This window comes from Musa acuminata, chromosome BXJ3-4, assembly GCF_036884655.1.
Source record: "Musa acuminata AAA Group cultivar baxijiao chromosome BXJ3-4, Cavendish_Baxijiao_AAA, whole genome shotgun sequence".
Lineage (NCBI taxonomy): Eukaryota > Viridiplantae > Streptophyta > Magnoliopsida > Zingiberales > Musaceae > Musa > Musa acuminata.
The window spans coordinates 45,494,498-45,520,121 of record NC_088352.1 but is presented as its reverse complement, the minus strand read 5'-3'; the positions used below and the strand labels follow the sequence as shown (position 1 = coordinate 45,520,121).

The 25,624-nt window shown below is 48.2% G+C and overlaps 7 protein-coding genes and 1 pseudogene across 7 annotated transcripts; 4 read left to right on the top strand and 4 right to left on the bottom strand.

Annotated features, from left to right (window-relative positions):
* Positions 1-2,699: 2,699 nt before the first annotated feature.
* On the bottom strand, positions 2,700-5,023 carry LOC103983394 (squamosa promoter-binding-like protein 7; annotated as a pseudogene).
* Positions 5,024-5,427: 404 nt separating this feature from the next.
* On the bottom strand, positions 5,428-6,444 carry LOC135636463 (calmodulin-binding receptor kinase CaMRLK-like). The gene has a single exon (XM_065148152.1). It carries the CDS (start codon positions 6,442-6,444, stop codon positions 5,428-5,430), a length of 1,017 nt encoding a protein of 338 aa, XP_065004224.1.
* Positions 6,445-7,710: 1,266 nt separating this feature from the next.
* On the top strand, positions 7,711-9,152 carry LOC135635095 (zinc finger protein ZAT4-like). Its single transcript, XM_065145946.1, has one exon. It carries the CDS (start codon positions 7,804-7,806, stop codon positions 8,851-8,853), a length of 1,050 nt encoding a protein of 349 aa, XP_065002018.1. The 5' UTR covers positions 7,711-7,803; the 3' UTR covers positions 8,854-9,152.
* A 3,498-nt stretch (positions 9,153-12,650) lies between these two features.
* LOC103983396 (expansin-B15-like) lies at positions 12,651-13,969 on the bottom strand. Its single transcript, XM_009400612.3, has 4 exons — positions 13,645-13,969; positions 13,464-13,576; positions 13,193-13,386; positions 12,651-13,110 (listed from the first exon to the last, which is right to left on the bottom strand). The coding sequence occupies exons 1-4, from the start codon at positions 13,820-13,822 to the stop codon at positions 12,777-12,779; spliced, it is 819 nt and encodes a 272-aa protein (XP_009398887.2). The 5' UTR covers positions 13,823-13,969; the 3' UTR covers positions 12,651-12,776.
* Positions 13,970-14,216: 247 nt separating this feature from the next.
* On the bottom strand, positions 14,217-16,329 carry LOC135580976 (probable pectinesterase 68). The gene is made up of 6 exons (XM_065147452.1): positions 16,190-16,329; positions 15,736-16,000; positions 15,473-15,662; positions 14,914-15,120; positions 14,606-14,844; positions 14,217-14,522 (listed from the first exon to the last, which is right to left on the bottom strand). The coding sequence occupies exons 2-6, from the start codon at positions 15,984-15,986 to the stop codon at positions 14,366-14,368; spliced, it is 1,044 nt and encodes a 347-aa protein (XP_065003524.1). The 5' UTR covers positions 15,987-16,000; positions 16,190-16,329; the 3' UTR covers positions 14,217-14,365.
* Positions 16,330-17,791: 1,462 nt separating this feature from the next.
* On the top strand, positions 17,792-19,631 carry LOC135634773 (QWRF motif-containing protein 7-like). Its single transcript, XM_065145349.1, has 5 exons — positions 17,792-18,451; positions 18,677-18,913; positions 18,983-19,072; positions 19,155-19,262; positions 19,339-19,631. The coding sequence occupies exons 1-5, from the start codon at positions 17,807-17,809 to the stop codon at positions 19,492-19,494; spliced, it is 1,236 nt and encodes a 411-aa protein (XP_065001421.1). The 5' UTR covers positions 17,792-17,806; the 3' UTR covers positions 19,495-19,631.
* A 1,117-nt stretch (positions 19,632-20,748) lies between these two features.
* On the top strand, positions 20,749-22,661 carry LOC103982623 (delta(24)-sterol reductase-like). The gene is made up of 2 exons (XM_009399607.2): positions 20,749-22,071; positions 22,144-22,661. The coding sequence occupies exons 1-2, from the start codon at positions 20,833-20,835 to the stop codon at positions 22,591-22,593; spliced, it is 1,689 nt and encodes a 562-aa protein (XP_009397882.2). The 5' UTR covers positions 20,749-20,832; the 3' UTR covers positions 22,594-22,661.
* A 532-nt stretch (positions 22,662-23,193) lies between these two features.
* LOC135636462 (root meristem growth factor 10-like) lies at positions 23,194-23,662 on the top strand. The gene is made up of 2 exons (XM_065148151.1): positions 23,194-23,313; positions 23,387-23,662. The coding sequence occupies exons 1-2, from the start codon at positions 23,194-23,196 to the stop codon at positions 23,660-23,662; spliced, it is 396 nt and encodes a 131-aa protein (XP_065004223.1).
* The last annotated feature ends 1,962 nt before the right edge of the window (positions 23,663-25,624 follow it).

Below are 25,624 nucleotides of genomic sequence, written 5' to 3'. Positions count from 1 at the left end.
ATTATATACTAAATCTATCTAAAGCTTGATCAATATATCTTTTTGAGACGGTCAAAGCAATCATTGAGAATATATCAGTGCCAATAATATTAGCCACCTTATTCATATCAATTATTTTAAATTTTTTTATAAGAAATATCTTGGTTGTCATTGTTGATAATCAAAATATCATCGACATATACTATCAGTATAATGAACTTACTTCCACTAACCTTCAGATATACACCGATTAACAATATTTTTTAAAATAAAAAATAATGATATCATGAAACTTTATATATCATTTTTTAAAAGCTTGTTTATGACCATAAATATATTTTCTAAGTTTGTAAAGCTAATTTTTCTTTTCCTTCTCTATGAATCCTTCTAGTTATTTTATGTAGATTTTATCATTTAGATCCCTATTCAGAAATATTATTTTTTTGAGATATATATAATATTTGAATGGTAAAATCATAATATTTTAGGGATATATATTGAAAATATATGAATTTTGAAGGGTGAAACTATCAAGGGGACATAAACCTAGAATTAAAAGGATTCATATGTGAAATCCTAATTTTTTTTTCTTAATCGCTGATGCACAAGGCATACGACCGTCGTGATGTGCAATCGCCTTTTGCCTACATGTTGCCTATGTGATCGACGGACGACCCAATTAGGCTCTACTTCGTTCCACCACGTTGTTGTGCTCTTGCGCCAACTAGCGACCTTATTGATTACTACGATGTGTGACCGTATTCATGTGCCAATCGATGACCCCATTAATCGTCGTGACTATTCCCATGTGTTTGTCATGTAGCCACTAAGGAGCACAGCCTTCGACGTCCAACTAACGTCAACTTAGTAAATGTCGCTACAACAACATTGTTATAATCGTTAATCAAAGGCAGCGATGTACCATCGGTTTAAGGCAGTGGCATTGTTATAGTTATTACAAGCAGGAACACTACTATGTGTGTAGCCGCTTGTAACCATGGCAATCGTGCATGTGTTCATTGTCGATTGTTGCTCATGACTGGGTCGACGACCATGGAGGGCATCGCCCTTAACAATGCTATTGCTGACAACAAGTTGTCGACGGTAGTCCATTGATCAAATATTATGAACCTCACATTGATTGCAACCAGATGATAGATTGATGAGATATGAAAGCAAATCGACAATATAGATAAATTATTCAAGCATCATACAATCAAGATCAAATAACACAAGTTTGCAAGCGAAGGTTGCTAATAAATAAATCTAAATATAAAATAGATCTAATATATTTTTATAATTTAAGATATTTTATTTCAAAACATAGATCTTATACCAATTATAAGCATAAAAACTATAATTATATAATTGGTATATGAAAAACCTTAATCTTAGAATTTAAATCAAATAACGATAGATCAAGATTTCATATTTTTTTTTTTATGTTATTTAGATATACTGTCGTTACATTATCGATCTACAATGAGTATTAGACTCATCTTCTTTTTTCTTTCTATTATTCATAACTTAAAAAGATTAAGAATAAATATATAATCTTAATTTTTGATATTTCGTTCTTAAGAAAGGTTCCATCCTTTTATAAGCGAGAGCAAATTATCTATAATAATAATTTAAAAATAATTTTAATTAAAATAACTTCTTAAAAATATATATATATATATATATATATTATCATAAATGAATTTTCTTTAATCAATAATCGTAATCAAGATTCAGTAAAATTTATAATATATCTTAGGCCACGTGTCTATCTCTCTATATGGGAAAACGATAATTCCTTCACCATGGAGGCTCGACCTTCCGAGACTCCGAGCGCTTGTCACCAAGCTTTCCCAATGCGAAAGGAAAAGGTGGCAAGAAATCCGCCACGTTAGAAAAGGAGTGATCGCTGTATATCTTCCTTTTCTTTTACCTCGTTGGCCCCTACCACACACCACGCACACCTATTCGACTCTCACACCTCGCCGCCACCTCCCCTCCCATCTCCGGTGACCATTTCCGGCCACGTGATCGCCGCTATCCCTTGATCACCTAATCTTAGTTGTTCAGATCTTTTGATCACCTAACACTTCTCTGGTTCCTTTCATCTTCTTTCCGAGTCGGTATAAAGTCGAGCTATGAGCCTAAAAAATGTATGATAATCTATCAAAATCTTTAACAATTAATTCAGTCTATACTTTCTTTTATCTTTTGTATAAGTTTATTTTTTATTCTCTTAGTGAAAAGGTGACAAAATATGTATAACATTTCTTCGTCAAGTCAAATTCTATTGACTTGAAGACATATGAACTGTTGCGCGGTAAAGTTCTGCGCCATTTCTGTGGCCAGACTTATGGATGCGTTCGATGAAAAGCTTGATGCTCTTTGCAGATGTCTTCAGGAAGCGCACTCACGGACGCTTCAGGTTGGAGCACCATGGCCGCCGGTGAAGGGGACCCCGGTGTGGAGAGGGAAGCCAGGATCACGAGGTCCAAGGACAAAACGAAGAAGCATATACGGTATGCGTCAAGAAGGGCGTGTGCTGAGATGCGGCCGAGGATAAAAGGACGTTTTGCCAAGGAGCAGGCGACGAGCCAACCGTCGCCGGAGCTGCCTCATCTTCCTGATAATACTTCCGTCGCTAGCTTGGGGAATGTACGCAGTAAATACACCAACGCATGTGCTCAGAGGGAGGGAGGGAGGGATTCATCTGACGGCTGAGATTACATAATCACTTGGTATTATTCCGCCAGCACACATCTCATCGTGCCGATCGATGGCACGTGCCAACAGTGTGTTCAAGAAGGGCAACATCGTGATTACAGGCCCAAATCACCAGCTCCGACGGCCCTTTTCGAGGATCTTCTCCAACGCTTTTTGCAGAAATGGATTTAAAATCCGATGAGTATTTTATGAAATGTATTACGTGGAGGGCTGAGATTGACGAGTGGATGCAGCGATTAGAAGTGAAGGCGATCATCCTGAAGCGGGGGGTTAGATTGGCTTCCAGAAGTCATAGCACTCCTCTTCCTCCTGTGACTCGTTCCTCGCGGGCAGCATCCCAAAGGAGGAGCTGGGCGTTCATGAGGTCCAGCGTCACACGGTCTCCTGCATCCTGCAGCCGAATCCAGCCATCGTCGAGCCTGACTGGTGTTTGTGATATTGACGCTTGGTGGTGTGGACATGGCCAGAAGACAGGCTGCTCTGCCGAGACCACGGGGTGCCAGCCACCTCGATCTGCGAGTAGTCGGCGGGCGAGGCCGGCGGCACGGTTCTCGGCGATTAGCTCGTTGAGCGCGGCACTGGATCTGGATGAGAACTCCGATGACGAGATCCAAGGAGAAACCTTGGATGACAGAAGAGAGAGAGCACAACCCGGTGAAGTTGATATGCAGGGGATGATGTCTCCGGTCATTGCGCTTTCTGCAAATTAATGGATTGGATTTCAGACATGCTCACAATAATGGCCTACTAAAATAGTTCTCATGTCAAGAGAGTTATAAGATAAGAGAGAACATCACGATCCTGAATGATAAGAGCATTCCTTTCTAATAGCTTTCCTATGGCACTTCTCATACTTCATAATCCTTGCCCTCAATCATGCTCATGGCTCAGTGTGGCCAAATGCAATATGTCCTGAATTCTAGACCATGTAATGCAAATGGAAAGAAACGAAGGGGAAGACAACAAGCAGCAGCTGAGATGGTAGGGTTGTGCGGTAGTACCTAAGAAAGGGTTTCTGGCGATGGGGTCAGTGCTGTTCTTTCTTCTTCGCTCGTTGTGCCCCGCCAGTCGCCGCCTGCAGCTCCTCTTCGAATCATCAAACTCGGCTACTACATGAAACCTGCATCAAACCAGGAACTGTTAGGTTCTTCGCTCTCGGGTTCAGCTTCTTTTCACTAGGTTGGAAGGCGAAGCGACCTGCTGCACTGCTGACAGAAGCGCTGCTCCACGCCGCGCACGACCACTTTGGGAGCCTTGGAATGCAGCTCGCACACCTTGTGCCTCTTGTGGTACTCCTTCTCGTCCGCCAGGACCTTGCCGCATCCGTCCACCTGGCACCTCGGCACCGCCGCAGCCGGCCTTTCCCGCTTCATGGCAGCCCCAGCCGCCCCGCTCTCCTCCACGTAATACTGCCTCTTCCCCAGCTTCAGGCACGTAAGGTGGTGGTGGTGGTACTGTAGCGCCCATTGGTCCCTGTTGCCTCCAGCCATCATCTCACGGTCGGAGCACGGGAAGCAAGCAGCAACGGTAGAAGAAGACGAAGCAGCGGCGGCATCTGCGTTGGGCTGCGCCGTAGAGTAAGAAGAGGAGGCAGAGTGTGACGAAGCCCAGTTTCGGAGCTTCCAGAAGTCCCACGACAGAACTCCACTTCTCCCTGCAACTCCCCCGTACTCCATCACTCTTGCTGCTGCCACCACTTCAAAGCTACAAGACAAGAGCACAGGGAGTCCCTTCCTCTTCTAAGCTTCTCTTTCCTTACACCCAATGCTGCCTTCCTCCGATATAAAGGTGAGTGACAGCAGCTATTCCACTCCCGAACACCACCCATCCGGCGGAGGTGTTATACACCGGAAGGATGGGTGATCACGTGCGCGGCACATGTTGGGTCCCGAACACGTGGGCGGAGGTGATTGACGAGTTCCGTCGACGAGACAGGTTGGTCCAGCAGATGCATCGAAGGTGGCGCCCTGACAAAAGCAGCTGCGAGATGCATCCATCACGCACTGTTCATCCTCTTCACTCAGGAAACTTTGAGGCCACTGTTCCTCCCATCTCCCGTGAATACATGTACATCATCATCATCATCATCAGCTTCTGTATACACGGACATCCGACGGACAGTTCGAGATAGGTACGGATTGGATACCGGGATGCGTCGACAGGATGCATGCATGTGGTTGGATGGCTAGAAACTGGCCCAAGAATCTAGTACTGTTGTTGCAGAGACAATGAGGGTCCAAAACAACTCCCATTTGATCTAAGATATATCTACGATGGGATCCACACTCGGGCGCTTCAGTCAACGTGAGGCTGATTCGATGGTACAACTGCAGCAGTAATCTCTGCATAAGACCATATGCTCAATCGCTGGCGAAGTTTATGTTGACCGTTCATGTGATTTGCTGATACAGAGTCCAATTTTAATGAGTACCTACAGATTTCATTTTGCTGCATCTAAGAGGCAGAGAAGTGAAGAGCAGCAAAGCAGAGGATGTAGAGAAGGTTATAAGCTGAAAACAAGCAAAGAATCTGTGTAGGCATTTACAGGACATGAATCAAGAAACAAGATGTAGAGCAGAGGACATAACAGAGCAACGTTGTGAGAGGACTTCCAGGAGAACGAACGCAATTTGGTTTAGGTGGCTTGGATCACTGTTCAAAAGGGGTGGCAGAGACTTCCACCATCCGTACCGCTCGTGCACGTAGCTGGGGAGTACCGCCGCCCTATACGTGGGGTTGCTCCGCCTGCCCTTTTCCAGCTGAGACTCCTTCACGAACCTCGACGTCGCCTTCATCGGCTTTTTGTACAGCACCACCGGCTTCATCTCCCACGGTGGCGGCACCTCCCTCTTTCTCTTCTCTTGCCCTTTGCTCCTCTTTATCGACTCGATGCAAGTACCAAAGCGCCACAAGAATGACAGCAACGGCAGCAACTGAAAGAATAGCTGACAACAATGTAATTTTTCTTTTCCTCGATCTTCTGTGTCTCGTCCTCCGAAGCGAAGGACTAGGAGAAGACGAATGGGCGACGACGCGAGCAGCGGAAACAAACTGAAGAGACCCGGCTTCGACAAAGGCAGGCTCCCCAAACTTCTTCACCGCCTCGGGCTGCACGACGCCGGTGAAGTTATTGTAAGAGACGTCGAGGTAGCCAAGCCCGCCGGCGATCGGCGGAAATCCCTCCGGCAACACCCCTCCTATCGAGTTATGCGACAAGTCCAAGTGCCGCAGTCTTCCGACCTTCTCCAGCCCGAGCGGGAAGGAGTCGAGGCTGTTCCGCGACAAGTCGACGTCCTCCAAACGGGGCAGGGCAGCGAGGCCGGCAACGCTAGTGAACCGGTTTCCGGAGAGGTTGAGCGACCTGAGGGGCGGCGTCTGGGAGCCCGGGTCGAACCGGAGGACGCCGTCGAGGCGGTTGGATGCGAGGTTGACGTGGAGGAGGGCCGGGGCGGACCAGAACCCGCCGGGGATGGAGCCACCGAGGGCGTTGCCCGACAGGTCGAGGACACGGAGGGCGGAGACACTACGCAGGTGCATCCACGAGACCGCACCGCTGAGGTTGCGGGAGGGGAGCCTGAGGGAGCAGTCGGCCGTGGGAGGGGGGAGCTGAAATCCCGAGACGTGGCGGAAGGCGAGGGCGATGAGCTCGCAGTCCGACCGGCCGCAGGAGCAAGCGGCCGCCGGAAGATGCAGGAGGGAGAGGACAAGGCTAGAGAAGGCAACGAAGAAGCAGAGCTCCATTCCGCCACTAATTGTGGAGTATCTCTGCATGATTAGAAGAGCTGCTCTCGGTCACGATTTATATCAAACACCTCTTTCGACTCTTATCTTCTCCATTGCAATCATATTCCAATCATTATATATGGTCAAAGCCATCGTCTCAACCACCATCAATAGCCGCCTCATTGGACGCCACAATTGATTAGGAGGAGCCAACCTCATCCCAAACAATATGACTCACCTCCATTATCTTCAAATTGCAGTACGAATAATAAAAAAAAAACAGTGCCAGAACTGATTATTTATTACAAAATTAAAATGATTTCCTATGCTCGATTCCCATCATTTGGTCGTCTATTAAGATGGGGTTGCCACCTATTAGTAATGATCCCGTTATATATGTATATATATATAGAGCTGTTGGTGTTGGATCCGTTACCGGCAAGGGCGAGGCCCGGATCACGAATATTGATGCGGAAACGGGTCGGATTGATTTGGATCAGCCTGCTTGAAACGACCTCAAATGGATCCGGTCCGAAGGAAACTGCCCCTCCAATCTCTGCTATTCCTTCGTTCGTGAGATGATGTCGAGATGCATGAGATCCGTAAGCCGCATTCATCTTACCCACTAGCAGTATACTGTCACAACACACGGGTTCTCTGTGAAGCTCTTCTCATCTCACAAAGTCATGTGATTCAGATTTGAAGCTCCGTAATCGCAATTATTAGAGAAAAAGAAGCTCGTAATCTCACGATTATTTCATGTATCTTTCAAAAAGCTGCATAAGGTTAATTTAGATGGGGAAATGAAATCTTTTCTGGAAGCATCGAGTGTCATCAATTGGGTGGCAACGTGTGGCACGGAGGTGCATGTCATTCTTTTCTTTACCTACGACTTGGTCGATGGCCAACCCCTAATCGAACGCCACTCGATCTCGCCTCTCTCGGAGGGTCTGTTGCGATATGTCAACATACTGTATTACTAATTCTTACTGCTATTTTAGCACTAACTATAATGAAGTGGGAGAACCACAAAGATGCATGAAATGAAGGAAAAGGTATCCCCAAATCATTTGTATTGCTTCTCACATGAGGCTCGGATTTCCAAGAGAAAAGATACGTACCATTTATATGTATTTTTCTTCTTTTTTTTTGGGATAAATACCTTTCTTGGTTTATTGTATTTATTTTATTTATTTTATTTTATTATCTCGGGTGGGGGCGTGACTCCTTTTGGTTGAGGAATGCTTGTCACCTACTCTTTTTTAGCTCCCACTCTCCCCTCAATACTTCCCCTCCCCCCCTTCTCTCTCTCTCTCTCTCTCTCTCTCTCTGCTCTCTTAAGAAGAGCGAGAGGGTCGAGCTGAAGGAATCGCTTCCATGGACAGGCACACCTGCAACCTTTGCTTCCGCCGCTTCCCCAATGGACGGGCTCTCGGGGGGCACATGCGCTCTCACGTCATATCTGCGGCCCCTCCGGCCCCACCGGCGCAGCACCCTGGAAACTCATCCGCGTCCATATCCTCCGACCGACCTGCGGCGGAGCAGGAAGTAGGTGAGGAAGCGGAGGAGGAGGTGGGAGGCTCTTATGGCCTGCGCATGAACCCCCGGAAGAGTTTCCGGCTGGTGGATCCCCAGTTCTCCTCTTCCGTCGCTGCCGTTGAGCTGGCCGGATCTAGCGACGTCGTCCAGGACCGGGAGAGCGAGACGGAGTCCCCCAAAGAAAACCGACGCCGATCTAAGCGATCCCGCCGGGACACCGCGTCGCCGACGGAGCAGCCGGAGGCGGAGCCGGCTAGCTCTGTCTCGGACGCGACTCCCGAGGAGGATGTCGCGCTCTGCCTCATGATGCTGTCCCGCGACTCCTGGGCTACTGCTGCGGCGGAGGAGGAGGCCCGACTGTCGGACGGCTTCGACGAGCAGGAAGTGGAGGATCGGCGGGCCGCCGCTCGCACCCGGCAACCGCCAAAGAAGGGGCGGAGCCGGTACCAGTGCGGCGCGTGCAAGAAGGTGTTCCGGTCGTACCAAGCCCTCGGTGGCCACCGGGCGAGCCACAAGAAGACCAACGGCTGCGTCCCGGCCGTGGAGCCCCGGATCTACGGCGAAGCCGACTCCGCCGACGCCAATGCCGATGCCAAAGTCCACGAGTGCCCCTTCTGCTTCCGAGTCTTCAGCTCCGGCCAAGCCCTCGGCGGCCACAAGCGGTCGCACTTCACGTCGTCCGCCACTATGCTCACCGAGAACTCGCCGGTGTCACGCCCTCCCCCGTCATGCTCGCCGCAGAGCACCTCCCCCCTCGCCTCCGCCGCCACCAAGTGCGGCGGCAGCATCGGCATGATCGATCTCAACTTTCCGGCGCCGTCGATGGACGACGTGGAGCTGTCGGCCGTTTCCGATATGGATTTCGTTGCCAACCCACGTCCCAACTGAATCCGCACACTCCACACGCCGAGGCCATGCAATCCGAGCGCTCCTTCTAACTCGAGGTAAGACTTGCAGAGACAAAGAAACACAACATAAGAAACCAAAAAAGATTTGAAGTAAATCTTTTCTCAGCGCTGTTACATATTGGAGAAAGCTGGCGATTTGGTGATCTTATTCGTATGCTTCTGTTCTTCTTTGCTTAAGCTGACATTAGTTCTACCATTCTTTTTTGTGTTCAAGTAGCAGTTTTGCTTACTGTAGCAACAGCTGATTGCTATTGCCAATTACTGCAGTTTTTCTCTTCACCATCTCTTTGATCATAAACATGTTTATTCTTTTTTTGTGTATGTGGATTAGCTAAGTGTGTAACATCTCATTTCATCTCCAAAGAGGGGGAGTCTGGAGAAGCAGAACTTCTGCCGCTGCTTCCCACCTGGAAAATTCTCTGTTTGGACTGGTACTTATTCTTGTCTTCATCCTTTTCCCTTCACCTCTACTGCTTCAGCTTTTTCTTCGGCAAGCTCTCGGCTTTTGGAGCGTAGTGCCTCAGCATTTCCACGCGCCGGTCTCCACGTTTCCTTCGCCCGTCTCTCTCTCAACCCTGCCGTTACTGATGTTCCATTGGGACAATTAAGACCAAGTAATTAGCTCGTCGGTGCTATTAATTGGCATCGCTTAGGAATCATCGACCCTTCTGCTGCTAATTACGTGATGGCAAAGCCGTGGCGTCGGGACTGGTGTGGGCTGGTGGGCCCATCACGCGGTCTTCACGGAGGTACGTCCGATGTACGTGGGACCGACGTGATGGACGGTCTGAGGCCTTTCCTTATCGTGTACTCCTGTGCGTAGAACGCGCCACACCCTGTGGTGAGAGATCGCCGGCAGCTGCGGTTGCTGAGGAAGCGCACTCACGCTTTGACCACTAGATCCTACGGGTCGGCTCGGTTCACTTCGATTCGGTTCTCCAAAAGAACCAAAGACGCTTTGAACCGGAAATATTCGACCGAATATGTTTATTTGGTTCCCGAACCGGGAAAATCTAACTCGAATCAAACCAAACCGGTCGGTTCAATTGCGCCAGTGTCAACCTGTAGGGCATGGGAGGTCACTATTTATTAGGTCTTCGATTTATCCGGCAAACAGCAGCAGCATTAGCGGCGGAAAGATATGCGTGAGGGTGGCCAGTATCCCGTGACGGAATGCAAAGCGGATTCCCATGTCTTCCCTTCCCTCCCCTCACCCACCCTTTCAGCAAAAGCCTTTATGCACTTCCCCTTTGACTCCCATCGCTTTGTTGCAGGCCACACTGTTTCCAGATCTCCACCACTACTCCCATCCCATGCCATTTCTACTGGCAATGAAGCAAACACCTTCCGGCAGTCATTGCATGGTAGGTAGGCCTTTCATTTCTTCCCATACAAGCATCAAACCAAGTCCTGCCTCCTCTCAGCTACCAGGCCACCACTAAGGATCTGAGCTTTGTAGAGCTCGATGCTTCGATGGCAGTTAATGGGGTGATTAAAGAAGGGGCATAGAGAAAAGCTACTACGGGGGGATGCGTACGTTAACGTCGCAAGAGTGGGGAAGGAATAAAGCAGCGAACAAGGAATGATAACATATATCACGAGATCGGTAGCACTTGTGCTCTCATGAGTTGGTTCTTGTCGGGTTGGGCAAAAGAGACTGATGAGAGAGCATTGGGTGTGTGGTTGTGAGCTTCCCACACCGGCACAGCTTTCACCTGCATGCGCTTACTGTTACTAGTTACTGTCATTCATCTCATCTTCTCTTTTCTCCTTCCACTGGCACAAGGAATCATGTCATGCTATGAGCCTTGTGGAAGGAGAGCTGGGTTGTGATGCTTATGGAGGTCAAGCTACCAGATGAGAGAATGAATGCAAGTAATGCATAGAGTCAGACCAATTCTTCATTCAGAAATAGTACCTTTGTCAACAAGGTGAGAGCTCCCTATGGTGTTACTTAGCTTTTAGCTGACAGATAATGATGATTGAAGTCTGCTGGGTAGCACCAACTGTCATGCAACTGCCCCAACCCAGTTGCAATTATGTGATGTCTTTAGACAGTTCTTGTGTACCCTGCTTTCTTTGAAGTGGTGGTAGTAGTAGTGGTAATAATAGGAGTAGGTTGAGAGCAGAATGGTACCAGAATAATTGATCTTAAAAGTTTTAGAGTTTACTCTTCAAAGATCATGAAAGCAGGGAAGAATCCTCCTTGTTGAACTGTGAATAAACTATGGCATCAGTGGCATCTATCTTGTAATAGTATCCCAAGTTTTCTAGATATAATATGTGGAATACCTTGACAAGGGTACTATGATGGCATCTATTAGGAAAACAATTTGACCAAATGGAATGGTGGGACTTCCACAAACGGAATCTTTCCATTTGGTATATCAATTCATGCTGTTTAAGTTGGTCCTGCAATGCCTTGTGACTTGCATCCTTGTGCCCAAGTGGATTTCCATGATTACTTAGGGCAAAGACTTAAGGTATCCAACACAAACATTATTTTTTGGACATGTAGTTTTGATTCCTATTCTCATGTAGCACTGATGTTAGCTACTGGTTTGCCATCTGAGCAAACAAGCTAGTACAGAAATACACTGGAGGAGCTTTCTGTATCTCAATCTCTGTAAAGTGTAGGCCAGTTTCCCAACTTTGTTTCACAGCATTCTGCTGAAAGAACAATGAAGAAGTCTACGATTCTCAGGATAAAAAGTGAGGATGAGATCAGTATAATATCAACCTCAAGCAAGCTGTTGCAGATCAATTGTATCTGAATTATATTTCTAGATAACTGGGAATGAAAGGGACTAGAAGGCTGCATATAAATGACATGGGATTCCTCATTTTGGAGGGCAAAGCAGAAAAGCTATACCTTTCAAAAGATGCGGAAGAAATTTTATTACAATCACTATTTGACTGCGAGTGTAAAAATCAGGGAGTCTCTGCAGAAATTTACATATTTAGTTTGTTGTCATTTGTCAGTGGAAGCTATGATACTGTAAATCGAGGTAGAGCTCCTCATTGGACTGTAATTGCTGCAGATCCAAAAGCCACAGCTGCCACTATGATACTGTTCTACCTTCAAGGCTAGAACTTTCAAGATGGTGTTGGAAATTAAGTGAAAGGAACTTGAATTGTTTCATTTTCTGTCATCACTATTAAGAAATAATGTTGGTGGCTACATCATCTGGTTCACACAAAATGAGCGTTGCCATTGATGATTCAGAATTTGGATTGACCAAGCCATGGAGCAGATGCAATGCATAAACAAGACAAAGGAAGGTTTGTGGGTTTGCTCCTTTTGTTCTCAAGCTTTGAGAATTGGTATTCTGTGAACAGGATACCACCTTGCTCTTGACTGACAGAATCCTCACTTCAGTGTCCCCCACACTTCCATCATGATGCCCTCCCTTCTTTCGCCCCCACACCCCCCCCCCTCTCTCTCTCTCTATTTTTACTTCTCTGACATGTGGTGTGATCCTCATTGGCTACCCACCCTTTGGGTTTAGATTAATAATAGTTGGCTGATGCAGGAAGAAATTCCAAGTGAGGAAGACAGTAGTTGCAGTGATGAAAATGTAGGAAATGTGTTGTGTTCTATCATAGGTATTATTTGTAGTGGATTCGGTTTGCTTCTTTAGAGCATCCATTCCATGTCTCACCACCACCTCCTCTGGAACAGTTGACTTGCCTCGTTCAACAGGCAAAACAAGTCCACAAGGCTTGAGAGGATAACGTGTTTGACAAGTTCGAGCTAGAATTATTATTGGAGTAATTGGAAGAAATGGAGTTGAGCAGAACAATGGAAGGATTGGCTAAAATCTGTCTTTATTGTCATGAATTAAGCCATGATTAGTTACCAGCAGTTACATATCGTACTCCTAATGAAGATAGATACTGGTGTCAGTGTGTGGTAGATCGATATGTTTCCCCTGGCAGCCAAGTTGATGGGATCACATCGTCTGCCACAATCGTCCGGTTGGATAAAAGCGTCGTCAATCGGATGGAAAAGGGGGCCTGCAGTTGCCAAGCTGAGTTCAATTTCCACACTGCACCCCATGACTGCTGCATGGAAAGCCATTGCGATGAATCCGCTGATGATGATGCCTGCATGAGTTCCACAGCAGCGAGATCTCCATCACCTTCCTCGTACTCTATGACGACGGCGAAGTAGTAAGGGTTTGAGCCAGCATCGACACGGAAGGCCAAGTCGAAGCCTGGGTAGCTGCACTGGACTCTGTTCAGAGGAAAGTGGTAAGCCGGTGGTACAATAGCATGCGTGGAAGAAGATTGCAGATGGTGGAGTGGAGAATTTGCACCTTGCGTACTGCACTGTCATCACACCAGCATTGCGAAGCTCGTCAGCTCGACCAGAGGACGCCATGGCCCCGAACGCAGTGCCGCTCATGTCGAAATGGGCAGACTTCTCGAGACATGGACCGCCGGGGCACTCGTCCGTGATCACCACCGTAACTGGATCGCCGGAACACGCTGCGTTCTCGGTGCATTTCACCTGCCACGGGGTTGGACGACACTTGGGCACTTCCAAGAAGCAAAAGGGCTCGCAGAATTCGAGGTCTTCGTCGGTACCTGATAACAAGCGCCACATCCCTTGCCCGATTTGAACAGCGAGGGGCCTCCCGCGGATATCATGGATGAGAAAGGAGGCTTCTCCAACGCGCCTCCATAGCCACAAGCACCTCCTGGAATCACACACATGGCTCTCTGCAACAGTAGACGGGGGATAACATTATATGGAGAAGAACCTTACCATCGCTTCCAGCACCATTAGCGCTCCCATACCACGTAGCTCCTGCAGGAAGCCAGTTTGATGTTGAGGTGGAAAGCTTGGGGTGTTTCGGATTGGAACAGAAGCAAGCGTTGAGGAGGGCGAGGAAAGTTAACGAGGCCATGACAAGGGAGGGAGACTGATGGAGTGGAGGAGCCATGTTCAAGACAAATGGGGTGGGAGGGAAAGATGGCCAGGTTTCAAATAGGTGATACAGAGGAGTTCAAATAAGGAGGAACTCTAAGCATTGGACCCATGCAAATTCCCAGTTTCACGTGAGAACAAGTAGCGCTCTGGTGTTGGTGCCATATGCAGCCATGGAAGGACATGCACAGTTTGGGATTCTGTGACTCACTCGGAACACCTTTGTCTGGTTGGGGAAGAGGCTCAGTTCAAATGCAAGCATCAATTTTCCTTTTCTTGGTGAGTCAACACAGGTTTTATGCACACAAAACTGCTGTTTTCAGTTTGCCATGACTGCAAACTGTAGCATAATTTCTTTTTGTGCTGAGGCTTAGAATGATTTGCTTGTGATTCAGATAAAAGTAGTCTGTTTCCTTCATTGCGATGGAGCTTTGTCTTCTTGAACGAGAACAGAGAGAGTGAGGTTTGACATCTTATTGTATGGTTCGAATACAAATCGGAAGTGTAGGAATAACAAATGGTTGTATGAGCTGCTACTGCAAGTGTAGGGGTGAAGAGCTCAAGGATCGGAAGGGCCAAGCCAGTGTCTTCCATTCACGAAACTCTTGACGAGGAAAGGTCGAGCCGTGTCGAAATCGAGCTCTCGAGCCCATGAAACCCCACGCACTGCTGCTGCACCAGGACCCCAACATCTGTAGACTCCAAAGAACGCCGTCCTGCAAGAACAGAGAGAAACGGGAGTCTTAGTTTCCAGCGGATTGGTGGTTGTTCTTGTGCTCGATGACAGAGGGTTAATTACTGGTTCTTGTCGCTGTTGTGATCCCAGTCGTCCCAGCCACCGGGGGCGATCACGTCATCGAAGTAGGTGTAGGCGAAGACGATCCTCGAGTACTGCCCCATGGCTCGTCCTACGTAGAGCTTGCCCGTGCCGGTTACTCTGCAGTTCACGAAGGCGAAGCCCGTCCGCTCGCACGGGCTGTTCCTGTCCTGAGCTGCGATGGCCCCGAACCGGTCTGCGATGGAGTGGAGTTGGCAATCCTGCAGTCGTGTTCCTTCTCAGAACCAGCTAGCGAGCAGCAAAGATGGATCACGGGACGGGTTGTTTACCTTGTACATGGAACGACCATTGCCGAAGATGAAATCGATGGATCCCTCGATGTAGCAATCCTTGAAGTAGTGGCGGCCGGCGTCGTCGCAGAGTGTGTCCTGGGCGCCGTAGAAGCCGCAGCCGAAGAAGTACGCCTTGTCTCCCGAGATGCGGAACGCTGCTGCTTGCCATCCTTCCATGCCCGGCATTGGAGCTGGAGCTGTGTTCTGCCATCGCACAACACACGATGGACATGCATTCACGTTAGTCATCTCAGCGAATCAACTCCAAAGATCCAACCAATTAGCTTTTTGCAGCAAAGGCCAAGTGATCTGTCATGCTCTGCCGTCGAGTTGATGAGCTGAGCTGATCACCATAGTCAAGGAGGGCAAAAGTGAGAAATCAATAGGCAAGGGGTTTGACTCATTTCATTGCTCTTTGGATAGCTGGTTAAAGCCGAAACAGAGCTGAGCTGAACCTAAGAACGTGCTCCAGGAATCAACCTCCGGCCATCGGTCTCCGGCGATGCGTGCGGATGAAAGGAACTGAGATCGTTAGGTCTCTAAAAGAAGCACTCACCTTGAAGCTAATATTCCTAGCCCTGAAATAACTAGCAAAAATAGTGACAGAAGCCGTGTTATAAGTCCGTAGCTGTTGCCCGTCAGGTCCTCGATCGCTCGCCCGGTCGTGCCACTCGATCACCGTCACGTCTCTGCCGGCCCCTTGGAACGTCACATATGGCTTCGTCGCCGGCACGATCACCTTCTCCCTGCAAACCCGAAAACAAACAGAGGAAGCTTCTGTAAGGCTTGCTGAGAGTAGAGAGACGAAGAACTACTCACGTGTAATGACCAGCATGAATCTGTATGACGACACGCTTGGTGTTATTCTCCGGGACGAAGTCAACGGCCTCTTGGACGGACGAGAAATGGCCGGAGCCATTGGCGTCCACCACGATGGTCTGTTTGCCGGTTGGCTTGAAGTACCACTCGTGCCGCCGGTGCTGCTTGGTGGAACCGAGCTCGCATGCACTGGAGTGCACTGAGACAAACAGGCAGATGACCAGGAAGAACATGCTTGGAGATGCTCCCATGGATGAACCAACTTCTAAAGAGCAGAAGAGAGAGTACTTTAGCTTCAGTTGCAATGACAATGTCGATCGATGCGGCTTCCATTCCAGACTATAAGAACAAGAACACAATCTCGGAACGGTCGTCGACCCAACGGTAGTGAGCTGAGATGGGAAGACAAACTGATAAGGAGACAACCCGTAGTGCAGTTTGTCTACTTGCTCACCTCGAAACGATTACGGTAGCGCATCATGTGACTCGACGAAGAGCGGCTCTCGACGTGAAGACAGAGGGAGAAGGCAACAAAAGCTACTCCTTCCTGAGCTCTTCAGGGACCTGCAACGGTCGCCTCCAGGGTGAGAGGAGAGTGATGGGATTCAGCCAAGGGAGCATGGCGTGTAGTGTTTTGGAAGGTAGCCTGCGCGGTGGCGTCGCATGGCAGCAGCAGATAAACAACGAGTTTGGGAACGTTGGAGGAAGATATTTTGGCAGGGAATGACAGCAGGGAGAGAGCAGCAGAAAGCGTCACGGGGTGACTCAGAGACGAGAATGAGATCAAAGTGCAGCCTCATTCTCTGGTGTCAGTTGATCTTCCCAGCCAACCGGAGGTGGAAGATACATTAATTACATCGTACCTATTTCGAGTTTGATCACATTAATCAATCATCATGCGAATGTTGCATCAACTTTGATACGTCAGGAATGTAGGGTGTATGATTTGTCAAGCGAACACAGCATTTATGATGATACATCAACCATGGCGAGGCTTATCTAAGCATGAGAGGCCCAACGACAAGCCCTCGCCACCCTTCTTTGGGCAGGGCAAGAAGTGGACATTCCACTACTGTCGGCAAGGGAATTGTAGTTGGTGAAACAGTAGTCAAAATGGAGGAGAAGCTCTCATCGCAAAGTGACCTTTTGTGAGCAGCCCCCAAGTAAGCCTTTGGAATCCATCGTTCTCATAAACATCTTTTCTGCAAGAATAAGAAGCAAAGCCCCACTCGTCGTCTCATCCATCACCACAATGTGATGCCTTACCTGCGACATCGATCGAGCTTCAAGTACGACGCCGCCGAAGCTGAAATAACCTAAACTTCAAGTTGCTGTGCCATCTTGCACAAGAAGGAGATGAAGTCTACAATAAACGAAAGGATCGCCGTTCATCAAAGTATATACATACATATGTATGTATGATTTCGCGATCAATTAGCCATAAGAGGTAGTCTCCGAAGGAACAACAGTTCTCTCACTAGATTTAGATTTCCCTGTTATTTTTCTTGGTCTTGTTTTCTAGGTTTGTGGACAACAACGTACTCTCTTCCGGTACATATCCAATAAGGGAGAAAGGGACGGAGGAGCTCGAGCAATGTTGACATCTCGCTCTGATTACCACGAGTATCGTAACGTGCGCGCTGCTAATAAAAGCTTTTAGGTCGTGGGAGCACTCCACGGGGCTCCGAGTCGCTCTCCCTCACCTACGCCGCCGACGTGCTCTCGACTTCCTCCACGATTCCCACCTTACCCTCCTCATCCCGCCGTATTATCCATTCAGCCCCTGTGCATGCCTCCTGTTTACGTTTATTTTATATTTTATATTGGAAAATTTTCTAGATTTATTATCTGTGTGGACAATGCGTTTACTTCAGAATTGTTTTTAGCGATTTATGTAGCTTGGAAGCTGTTCGTCTTGTTCGAGAAAAAACGTACGAATTATTTATATTAACGATGAAGAAAAATATGAGGAGAATAAAGGTGTAATTTTGGAACAGTTTGGAGGGTGTTTATTGTGGACTCTGCCCTTACATGTTGCATTGCCGCGCAATCGCAACACAAAGCGAAGCCAATGGAGAACGCCCGCCCGCCCTCCCCGCGGAGCCCTCTCCTCCTCCGCAGCCGAAGCGGCGCCTGCGGCCTCACCCGCCGCCCCGCCTCTCCATCCCGGCAGTCCGTTCCCTTGTTCTCCTCATTTTCCAACTCCGCGCCGGCCGCGCTCACCCGCTCCCACTCCGCCGCCAAACACCGCCCCCAAGTCACCGACCCTTCCGCGACTTCGTGCTGCCTCTCCAAGGAGAACCGCAAGAGCATCTCCTGTGGACTCCCTCCGCCGGACCCTCCCGCCAGCTTGAGGAAGCCGAGAACAGCTCCCTCCGCCTGGGCCCTCTCCCCCGGCCGTTCGCCCCCGCGGTCCACCTCCGCCCCTGCCCAGCGCGACGCAAGAAAGACCAAGACCGGGTTATCGGCGTGGGCACGATCGCCCAGCCAATCGAAGCCGTCGCCGGATCCGTCTCGCGCAGCGCCCGTGGTCACTGCCGGCGGGAAGAAAGGCGGCGGAGGCGGGGTGTTGGGATTATTCCGGAGGAGGAAGGAGGCTGCACCGGGGGAGGAAGAGTCGCACCAGCTGCGGCTGCTTACGTCGAGACTGATCCAGTGGAGGTTCGCCAACGCTCGTGCGGTGGCGGCCGTCGAGGCCGCCCGGTGCAACGCCGAGGTTAGAGAGGGCGAGCCTTTTTCTCCTTATTTTCCTTCTTTGGCCCTTTTTGAATTTTGCAGGGTTCTGCTGTTTGTTCCCGAACAAGAGACTCCTTACGCGACCACGGAGATGCTTGATCCTCTGTAATTTCAGATGGGTCCCACTACATAACTTAATCTGCGACAACTCCACACTAAATTTGCTGCAAAGCCTCCGCTTATAGTTTTGCGGCTAAATCTGCAGGAGAAGCTGTTCTACGCGTGGCTAAGAATCTACGAGCTAAGGAATCTGGTGGCGGCCAAGCGGATCTTGGTTCAACGACGGAAGCAGAAGATGAAGCTGCCTCAGATCCTTCGTCCCCAACTCCGTCTCCTGAGCCAGTGGGAACCGCACGCCAAGAAGCACGTCGAAGCTGTGGCCACGCTCGTGAGGCTCTTGGGCGCTGCTGCCTTCTCGCTTCCTCTGGTAGAAGGCGCCGAGGTAAGAGAAGCTCTGCTCTCTCAGTTTCCTGAGTCTGTGGAACACGAGTCATCTGCATTCCCCGTGCAGGCCAACTCGGTATCACTTCGTCGCTGCTTGAGCTCATCGATGGAGGCCATGACAGACATTGCCGCCACCGCCGGCGTCTTTTACGCAAAGGTGCGGTTTATGTTGTCAACCATGGGAGGTTCTACGGCTCATCGCTTCCTCTAACCTTCCTTCCTCTGTCTCGGCGAATCAGGTCGGAGACATCGACACGATGCTGTACGAGTTGGTGGAAACAATACGACTGGAAATACAAGGGTTGGAGGAACTGATGGAGATGTGTACAAGTGTCACTTCACTGGAGGTTGGTCACTGCTTGTTGCTGACATTGTTTTGATCTGCGTTGAGCTGATGCTGATGGTAAGCCACTTTTCTGACAGATGCATGAAGTCAGCCTCAGAGCGCATATGATTCAGGCGGTAAAGGAAGAAGACGAACTCATCCTTTGCCCTCACCACGGAGTTGCAATCAGCACACATGCATTTACATCGATAAGAGTGTTTCCATACCAAAGGCTTGTCGGAACCATCTACTAACTCGTATTCCTAAGATTACTGAAGTACAGCATCAGAAGAATGCTGATACAGGAAACTTAATTAACACCATATGGTACAAAGCGATCTCACAAGTAAATGTCTTCGGAGAACAGTATTTATAATGTCCATTTGTGTGGATATGGGTTTCACTTCTTCCACAGGTGTCTTTGTGTGATTGTATTGTGCAGTATTAATGAATGACCTGCTCAGCAAAGGTTTGGATGCAAAGATTGTGTTCTGCTTTCTGACTCTCTCTTGTGATGGGTCAACCACATCCAAATGATGTGGTTTCACATCTAAGTGATCAGTTCAATCAACTGCAACCATTGATTCGCGATACATCACCCCTCGGTTAGTGTACTATTACACAGTTGATAGGTTAGGAAAGCAGATGCAATGAACTTTCAATCAAAGTCGGTCCCTCGATTTAAATTATCTGCAATTAAGGTAGATAATATAGTCAAATGATGCTAATTTGTAGCTTTTATCAGAAATTTAATAACCAATTATTTATGCCTTGTTTTTTTAGGATTATGCTGTTCAGGTTATAATTGAACCACCTCTTCCATCACACAAGAAAGACCACCAAGAAGATTTTTGGATGATCATTGAAAGTAAATTCACATAAAGTTGTCTCTCAGCATCATAATTTCACATTAAAGCTCTCTTTTTTGGGTACATTTGAATGCAAATGCCACTTCTATCATAATGCTCGATCGAAAGAAGATCCACTGCGCTTTAAATCATACATTGAATCTTAAAAGCCTGCCACTGTGGGCAGCTTTGCTGGTTATCAAACCCCGTTGGGAGCACAAGCCACGGTGGTCGCCTTCCTCCCTCCTTGATCAGGTCTGCTGCCCCTCACTCCCCCACTTCGAAGGTATCGTACCAGTAGCAAAGTTTCTTTCTTTGGTGATTCGCAGTGTTCTGCTTTACGGTCGAAATCTAAGCTCTGTTTCGTGGCTGGTGGTGTTCTTGCCTTCATGCCTTCCGGTCAAAGTTTGCACTCTGTTTCACTGATGTTGTTGTTGTTGTTGGAAATTAGATTGACCATCTTTGATTTGGCAAGAAGTTTTCTTGATATGTGCGTGCTTTCTGTTTACTTCCTTTTGCACATTCACATCATGCTTTGATTTGTTTTATGGAATTTGGATAGAAGTCTCTGTTTCCGTTTATCCCGCTATCTTCTTCTTCTTCTTCTTCAACTTTTTTCTAGTAAGTTTAGTATCTATTGCCTCCTTCGTCAATGTTAGAGCAGACTTCGTCCATGGTGTCAATTACAAACATCATCCTTCTACCATCTCATATGTGATAGAAATCGAAACTCAGGTACGAATCATGTCTGGTGTGGAAGCTCCTCTGCGTCCCAAAAGAAAGAAAGTTTTGGTGGACTATCTGGTCCAGTTCCGATGGATCGTTGTCGTCTTTGTGGTGCTTCCCGTCTCTTGCTTCATCTACTTCAGACTGTTTCTTGGCCATGTGAGATCTGCCATGAAGTCCGACGAGCGTCGCCGGAAAGAACATGAGGAGAACGTTCTCAAAGTTATCAAGCGCCTCAAGCAGAGAGATCCAACCAAGGATGGCCTCGTGTGCACGGCCAGGAAACCATACATCGCGGTTGGCATGCGTAATGTCGATTACAAGCGCGCAAGACATTTCGAGGTCGATCTCTCTGCGTTCAGGAACATTCTTGAGATCGACAAGGAGCGGATGATCGCTAAGGTGGAGCCGCTTGTTAATATGGGTCAGATCACTCGAGCTACGATTCCCATGAACCTCTCGCTTGCGGTCGTTGCAGAGCTTGACGATCTCACTGTGGGTGGCCTTATCAATGGTTATGGAATCGAGGGGAGCTCACACTTGTATGGGCTCTTTTCTGACACGGTCGTCGCCATGGAGGTTGTGCTTGCCGACGGCCGACTTGTGAGGTGTACCAGGGACAACGAGCATTCCGATCTTTTCTACGGGATCCCCTGGTCTCAAGGAACTCTGGGTCTCATGGTTTCTGCAGAGATCAAACTCATACATGTTAGGGAATACATGAAGGTTACCTACACCCCGCACCGGGGAACCTTGAAGGAACTCGCGCAGGCTTATGCAGACTCGTTTGCTCCCAGAGATGGGGATTCATCAAGGGTTCCGGACTTCGTTGAGACGATGATCTATAACCCCACCGAGGCTGTCTGCATGACCGGGAAGTATGCTTCCGAGGAAGAAGCCAAGAAGAAGGGCAATGTCATCAACAGCATAGGGTGGTGGTTCAAGCCCTGGTTTTACCAGCATGCACAGACAGCGCTGCAGAGGGGAGAGTTCGTGGAGTACATACCCACCCGAGAGTATTACCATAGGCATACCAGATCTCTGTACTGGGAAGGGAAGCTGATCCTGCCATGCGCAGACCAGTGGTGGTTCAGATGGTTCTTGGGCTGGTTGATGCCGCCAAAGGTCTCCTTGCTCAAGGCCACCCAAGGTGAAGCTATCAGGAACTATTACCATGACATGCATGTGATCCAGGATCTCCTGATTCCTCTGTACAAAGTTGCAGATGCTCTCGAGTTTTGCCATCGTGAAACGGAGGTACCTTCTTGGATCTGTCTTTGAGACTGTGAATCTTTAAGCTAGTACTAAGTAACCTGAATCGTCTTGCAGCTATATCCAGTATGGCTCTGCCCCCATCGGCTGTTCAAGCTTCCTCTGAAGACGATGGTGCATCCCGAAACAGGCTTCGAGGACCATCACCGGCAGGGAGACACGAGCTTCGCCCAAATGTTCACCGACGTCGGTTTGTACTATGCTCCAGGTCCCGTGTTCAGGGGGGAGGAGTTCGACGGCGCCGAAGTTGTCCGCGAGCTCGAGGAGTGGATGATTCAGAACCACGGTTTCCAGGCGCAGTACTCCGTCTCGGAGCTCACCGAGAAGAACTTCTGGAGGATGTTCGACGCGTCCCACTACGAGCACTGCCGTCGCAAGTACGGCGCCATTGGCACTTTCATGAACGTGTACTACAAGTCCAAGAAAGGGAAGAAGACGGAGAAGGAGGTGCAGGATGCCGAGGCTGAGGCCGCCATCGTCGAAGCCGACCATGCTGAAGAAGATTAGTAGTGACTGGCTTTTAGGAGTTTGAGATTTCGTTTCCGTTTTAATCGCAGGAAGACTTGAATAAACTATAAGGATTAGATGAATTTACTATCCTTAATTTTGGTTAATTATTTTGGGCCATTCTCCCATCGATCCCGTCGGACCCACACGGATTCACCGACCACGCGCGCCAGATTCCGGTGACCGTTAGCGGTCGACCTCGCCCCGTCATTTTCGACGGCCCCGCTTCCTCTCCTCACCTCGTTGCCGCCACGCTCCGTCGCCCAACCTGAGAAGGGGCCGTCGGGTCCCACGAGCAGGCGTGGTCGGTGATCGGTGGGGCCCCGCGCTTCTCCGCAATCCCGTACAACAATAACTTCGCTCGAAGAACTCGTTAGACACAGATCGAGAGGAGGAAATAGAGAAGCCGACGGACAAGACAAAGCAATGCAGTCCTCCATATCTCCGTCGCGAAGTTCTCTCTCGATACCTGCAGTCCTCCGTGTCTTCTTAGAGGCGACACTACCACCACTTCACCTCGATGCCATGCAGGACCGCAGTTAATGCCATGGTTTACAAATACTCGTACGCATCATCAACTCAACCCATAGCACAACAGACATGCCTTCTGTTGCTCTTCTCTTCACCCTCCTGTTAGCTCTTTCCGTCGACGCATGCAATGCCCGGCATCTAAGGATGCATGCCAAAGATCCAAGCAGTCGTTACAATGAATCCAGCAAGGTTGGTGATCATCGATCATGTTTGTTGATTACATACGTAGGATGACTGTAACCTTAGCGTGTCTCTTGTTTAGGTTTCTGCGAAGGTGATTCCGGAAGAGAATTCAGTCCATGGAAATCCCGCAGAGTCGACGTCATCGGAAGGTGTTGCACTCGAGAAGAAACAAGGCTTATCGACTGTTGAACGCACAGAGGACGTCAAGGGGAAGAACGAAGGCGTCTCAGGTGCCCTTCAAGCCTCCACGCTCGTTAAGGTTACATGGCCTGTGCCTCGAGGTGGAGCGAAGGAGCATCCAGGGTTTGATGAGGATTACGTTGGACCGACGACCAATCCCCCCTCTCACAACTGATAAACCACTTCGATACCTCATCTTTATCTTTGTCGAGTAGCTTTTGCTCTGTTTACGCGACCGGAGACCCCTTCTTATGGGTGTACATATACAGGTATCCGTGCATTTTATTTGCTGCGACGGCCTGTAACTCGTATGGTTGTACAATATATTGTTGAATGATAGATGGGAGTTCTGCATCTTCTGTCTGTAAGATGAATAGTTGAGGATGATAGATGGTGATGGAATGCGAAGGCAGAGAGTTTCCATGCTGGGCTGCTACGAAAACAACAAGAGGGATCATTGCACGGGTCACCATTGGCATGTTTCTTCCACCACGTCTTCTTAGAGGGTGCAAAGGCACATGGTTAATGAATACCTGCACCTACTTCATGCATTTATTTCAGGGATATATACCTATACCTACTTCTTGCACTCATTCGATTTCACATGCGAAGATTTAAGGTGTTAGTTAATTCATATGTATTATTAAGAAGGATCGAGATGGGTAATGTCTATGTGTCGCGTGAGGTTGCGTTAGCGAGAGAGAGAGAGAGAGAGAGAGACAGAGAGAGAGAGAGAGAGAGAGAGAGAGAGAGATTTTAAGAAGAATTCCGCCTCAAGAACTTCTTGAAATATTTGGTATTAAGATATTGATGCAAGGTGAAATGCTAAACTCAATTACAAATGATTTGAGTAGAAAGTTGATGGCTGGTAAATATTTTTTTTTTCTCCTCACATGATAAATGGATTTACTGGGTAGTATTGGAATCTAAAATTTTATAATCATTTGTTAAAGTTTTTACCGATTAGATTAGTCGGTACCTTCGAAAGAAGGTTGAGGGATGATAAGCCGGTGATATGAGATACGTTGTCAGCTAATCACATGTCACTGTCACATAAGTCGGTACCTTCAAATGGCTTTACATTCGTCAACCCATAAGAGTCCAAAAAAATATTTCACAAATTATTCTCCGTCTCATCCCAATATTTTACCCCACATCCTTAACACAAAGAAGGGAGAGTGATCTTTTTTTTCACTCGCATCGAGACTCTCAGACTTGGGGATATTAATTTGGATGTCGGAGGAATCAGGCCAAAAAACTTTTCTCGACATCGGTCTTCGTGTGGGTGGCGACTTGGGAGCTTAGTATCTACCTTGGAGGTATCTCGGGCAACCCTGCACATATGGGTCTGGAGTACGTCGGACTAGTCAGAACAATAATGATTTTTTTTTCTAACATTTTGGTGCTAAAAGAATGGTCCGATGTCACAGGAATGTCCGCCTACCAACCCTTTTAATGAACTCCTAAGCAAGAAGGCCTTGCCCCCCGACCCACAATATTTTCACTCGGGGGTAGTAGCTAACCTTTCCACACGTGGATGTATCCACCTTGACGCAAACGCTAATGCAATACTAGAGTCCTTTCTACGGCCTGAGAGCGACCCCGAGTCACCTACTCATCCTCGTTGAGATATTCTTAAAGCTTAAGACACTAATGGGCATGATGCAAGCTATTGCTTCACTCTTTCCCAAGCTAGCCCAACAACCGATGCCATCATCTCAACTGTGGTCAGTAGGTTAACCATCACCAGCATCGACACTCATCGAGGTCCCACAACTCGATGTAATACAACATCTCAAGAGAGCTTGAGGCCTATCGAACCGTCGGCCAAGGGAGCACTCTACTCCCTAATCGTGGACTTCAGTGGACCACCACACCACCACTCTTCTCTACTTAAATCCTAGACCAAGTTGGCAAATTCGATGAATGATTCTCTAAGGATTCAACTATGATGAATAGACTAACACTTATAAGAGATACGATGAGAATTCTAACAATCCAAAAGCGAAGGGTCGACTAACCCCATATCGAGTTGATTGCATTCACCAAGGACATTCAAGAGGAGCTAATCCTAGCTAACTTTCACCTTTCATCATTGGAGGCTTTTGATAGTAGTACCAACCCATATAGAGAGAAA

What these genes read in the sequence shown, in the direction of transcription:
- LOC135636463 (XM_065148152.1), bottom strand. Translation starts at nt 6,444, where the DNA reads ATGGAGCTCTGCTTCTTCGTTGCCTTCTCTAGCCTTGTCCTCTCCCTC.
- LOC135635095 (XM_065145946.1), top strand. Translation starts at nt 7,804, where the DNA reads ATGGACAGGCACACCTGCAACCTTTGCTTCCGCCGCTTCCCCAATGGA.
- LOC103983396 (XM_009400612.3), bottom strand. Translation starts at nt 13,822, where the DNA reads ATGGCTCCTCCACTCCATCAGTCTCCCTCCCTTGTCATGGCCTCGTTA. An exon ending in TAATGGTGCTGGAAGCGATG is followed by an intron (nt 13,577 to 13,644) that starts GTAAGGTTCTTC and finishes GTGTGATTCCAG; the next exon opens with GAGGTGCTTGTGGCTATGGA. An exon ending in ATGACAGTGCAGTACGCAAG is followed by an intron (nt 13,111 to 13,192) that starts GTGCAAATTCTC and finishes TCCTCTGAACAG; the next exon opens with AGTCCAGTGCAGCTACCCAG.
- LOC135580976 (XM_065147452.1), bottom strand. Translation starts at nt 15,986, where the DNA reads ATGGGAGCATCTCCAAGCATGTTCTTCCTGGTCATCTGCCTGTTTGTC. An exon ending in ATGGTCGTTCCATGTACAAG is followed by an intron (nt 14,845 to 14,913) that starts GTAAACAACCCG and finishes ACACGACTGCAG; the next exon opens with GATTGCCAACTCCACTCCAT. An exon ending in CACAACAGCGACAAGAACCA is followed by an intron (nt 14,523 to 14,605) that starts GTAATTAACCCT and finishes CTGTTCTTGCAG; the next exon opens with GACGGCGTTCTTTGGAGTCT.
- LOC135634773 (XM_065145349.1), top strand. Translation starts at nt 17,807, where the DNA reads ATGGAGAACGCCCGCCCGCCCTCCCCGCGGAGCCCTCTCCTCCTCCGC. An exon ending in CCGCCCGGTGCAACGCCGAG is followed by an intron (nt 18,452 to 18,676) that starts GTTAGAGAGGGC and finishes CTAAATCTGCAG; the next exon opens with GAGAAGCTGTTCTACGCGTG. An exon ending in CAAGTGTCACTTCACTGGAG is followed by an intron (nt 19,263 to 19,338) that starts GTTGGTCACTGC and finishes CTTTTCTGACAG; the next exon opens with ATGCATGAAGTCAGCCTCAG.
- LOC103982623 (XM_009399607.2), top strand. Translation starts at nt 20,833, where the DNA reads ATGTCTGGTGTGGAAGCTCCTCTGCGTCCCAAAAGAAAGAAAGTTTTG. An exon ending in TTTGCCATCGTGAAACGGAG is followed by an intron (nt 22,072 to 22,143) that starts GTACCTTCTTGG and finishes ATCGTCTTGCAG; the next exon opens with CTATATCCAGTATGGCTCTG.
- LOC135636462 (XM_065148151.1), top strand. Translation starts at nt 23,194, where the DNA reads ATGCCTTCTGTTGCTCTTCTCTTCACCCTCCTGTTAGCTCTTTCCGTC. An exon ending in GTTACAATGAATCCAGCAAG is followed by an intron (nt 23,314 to 23,386) that starts GTTGGTGATCAT and finishes TCTCTTGTTTAG; the next exon opens with GTTTCTGCGAAGGTGATTCC.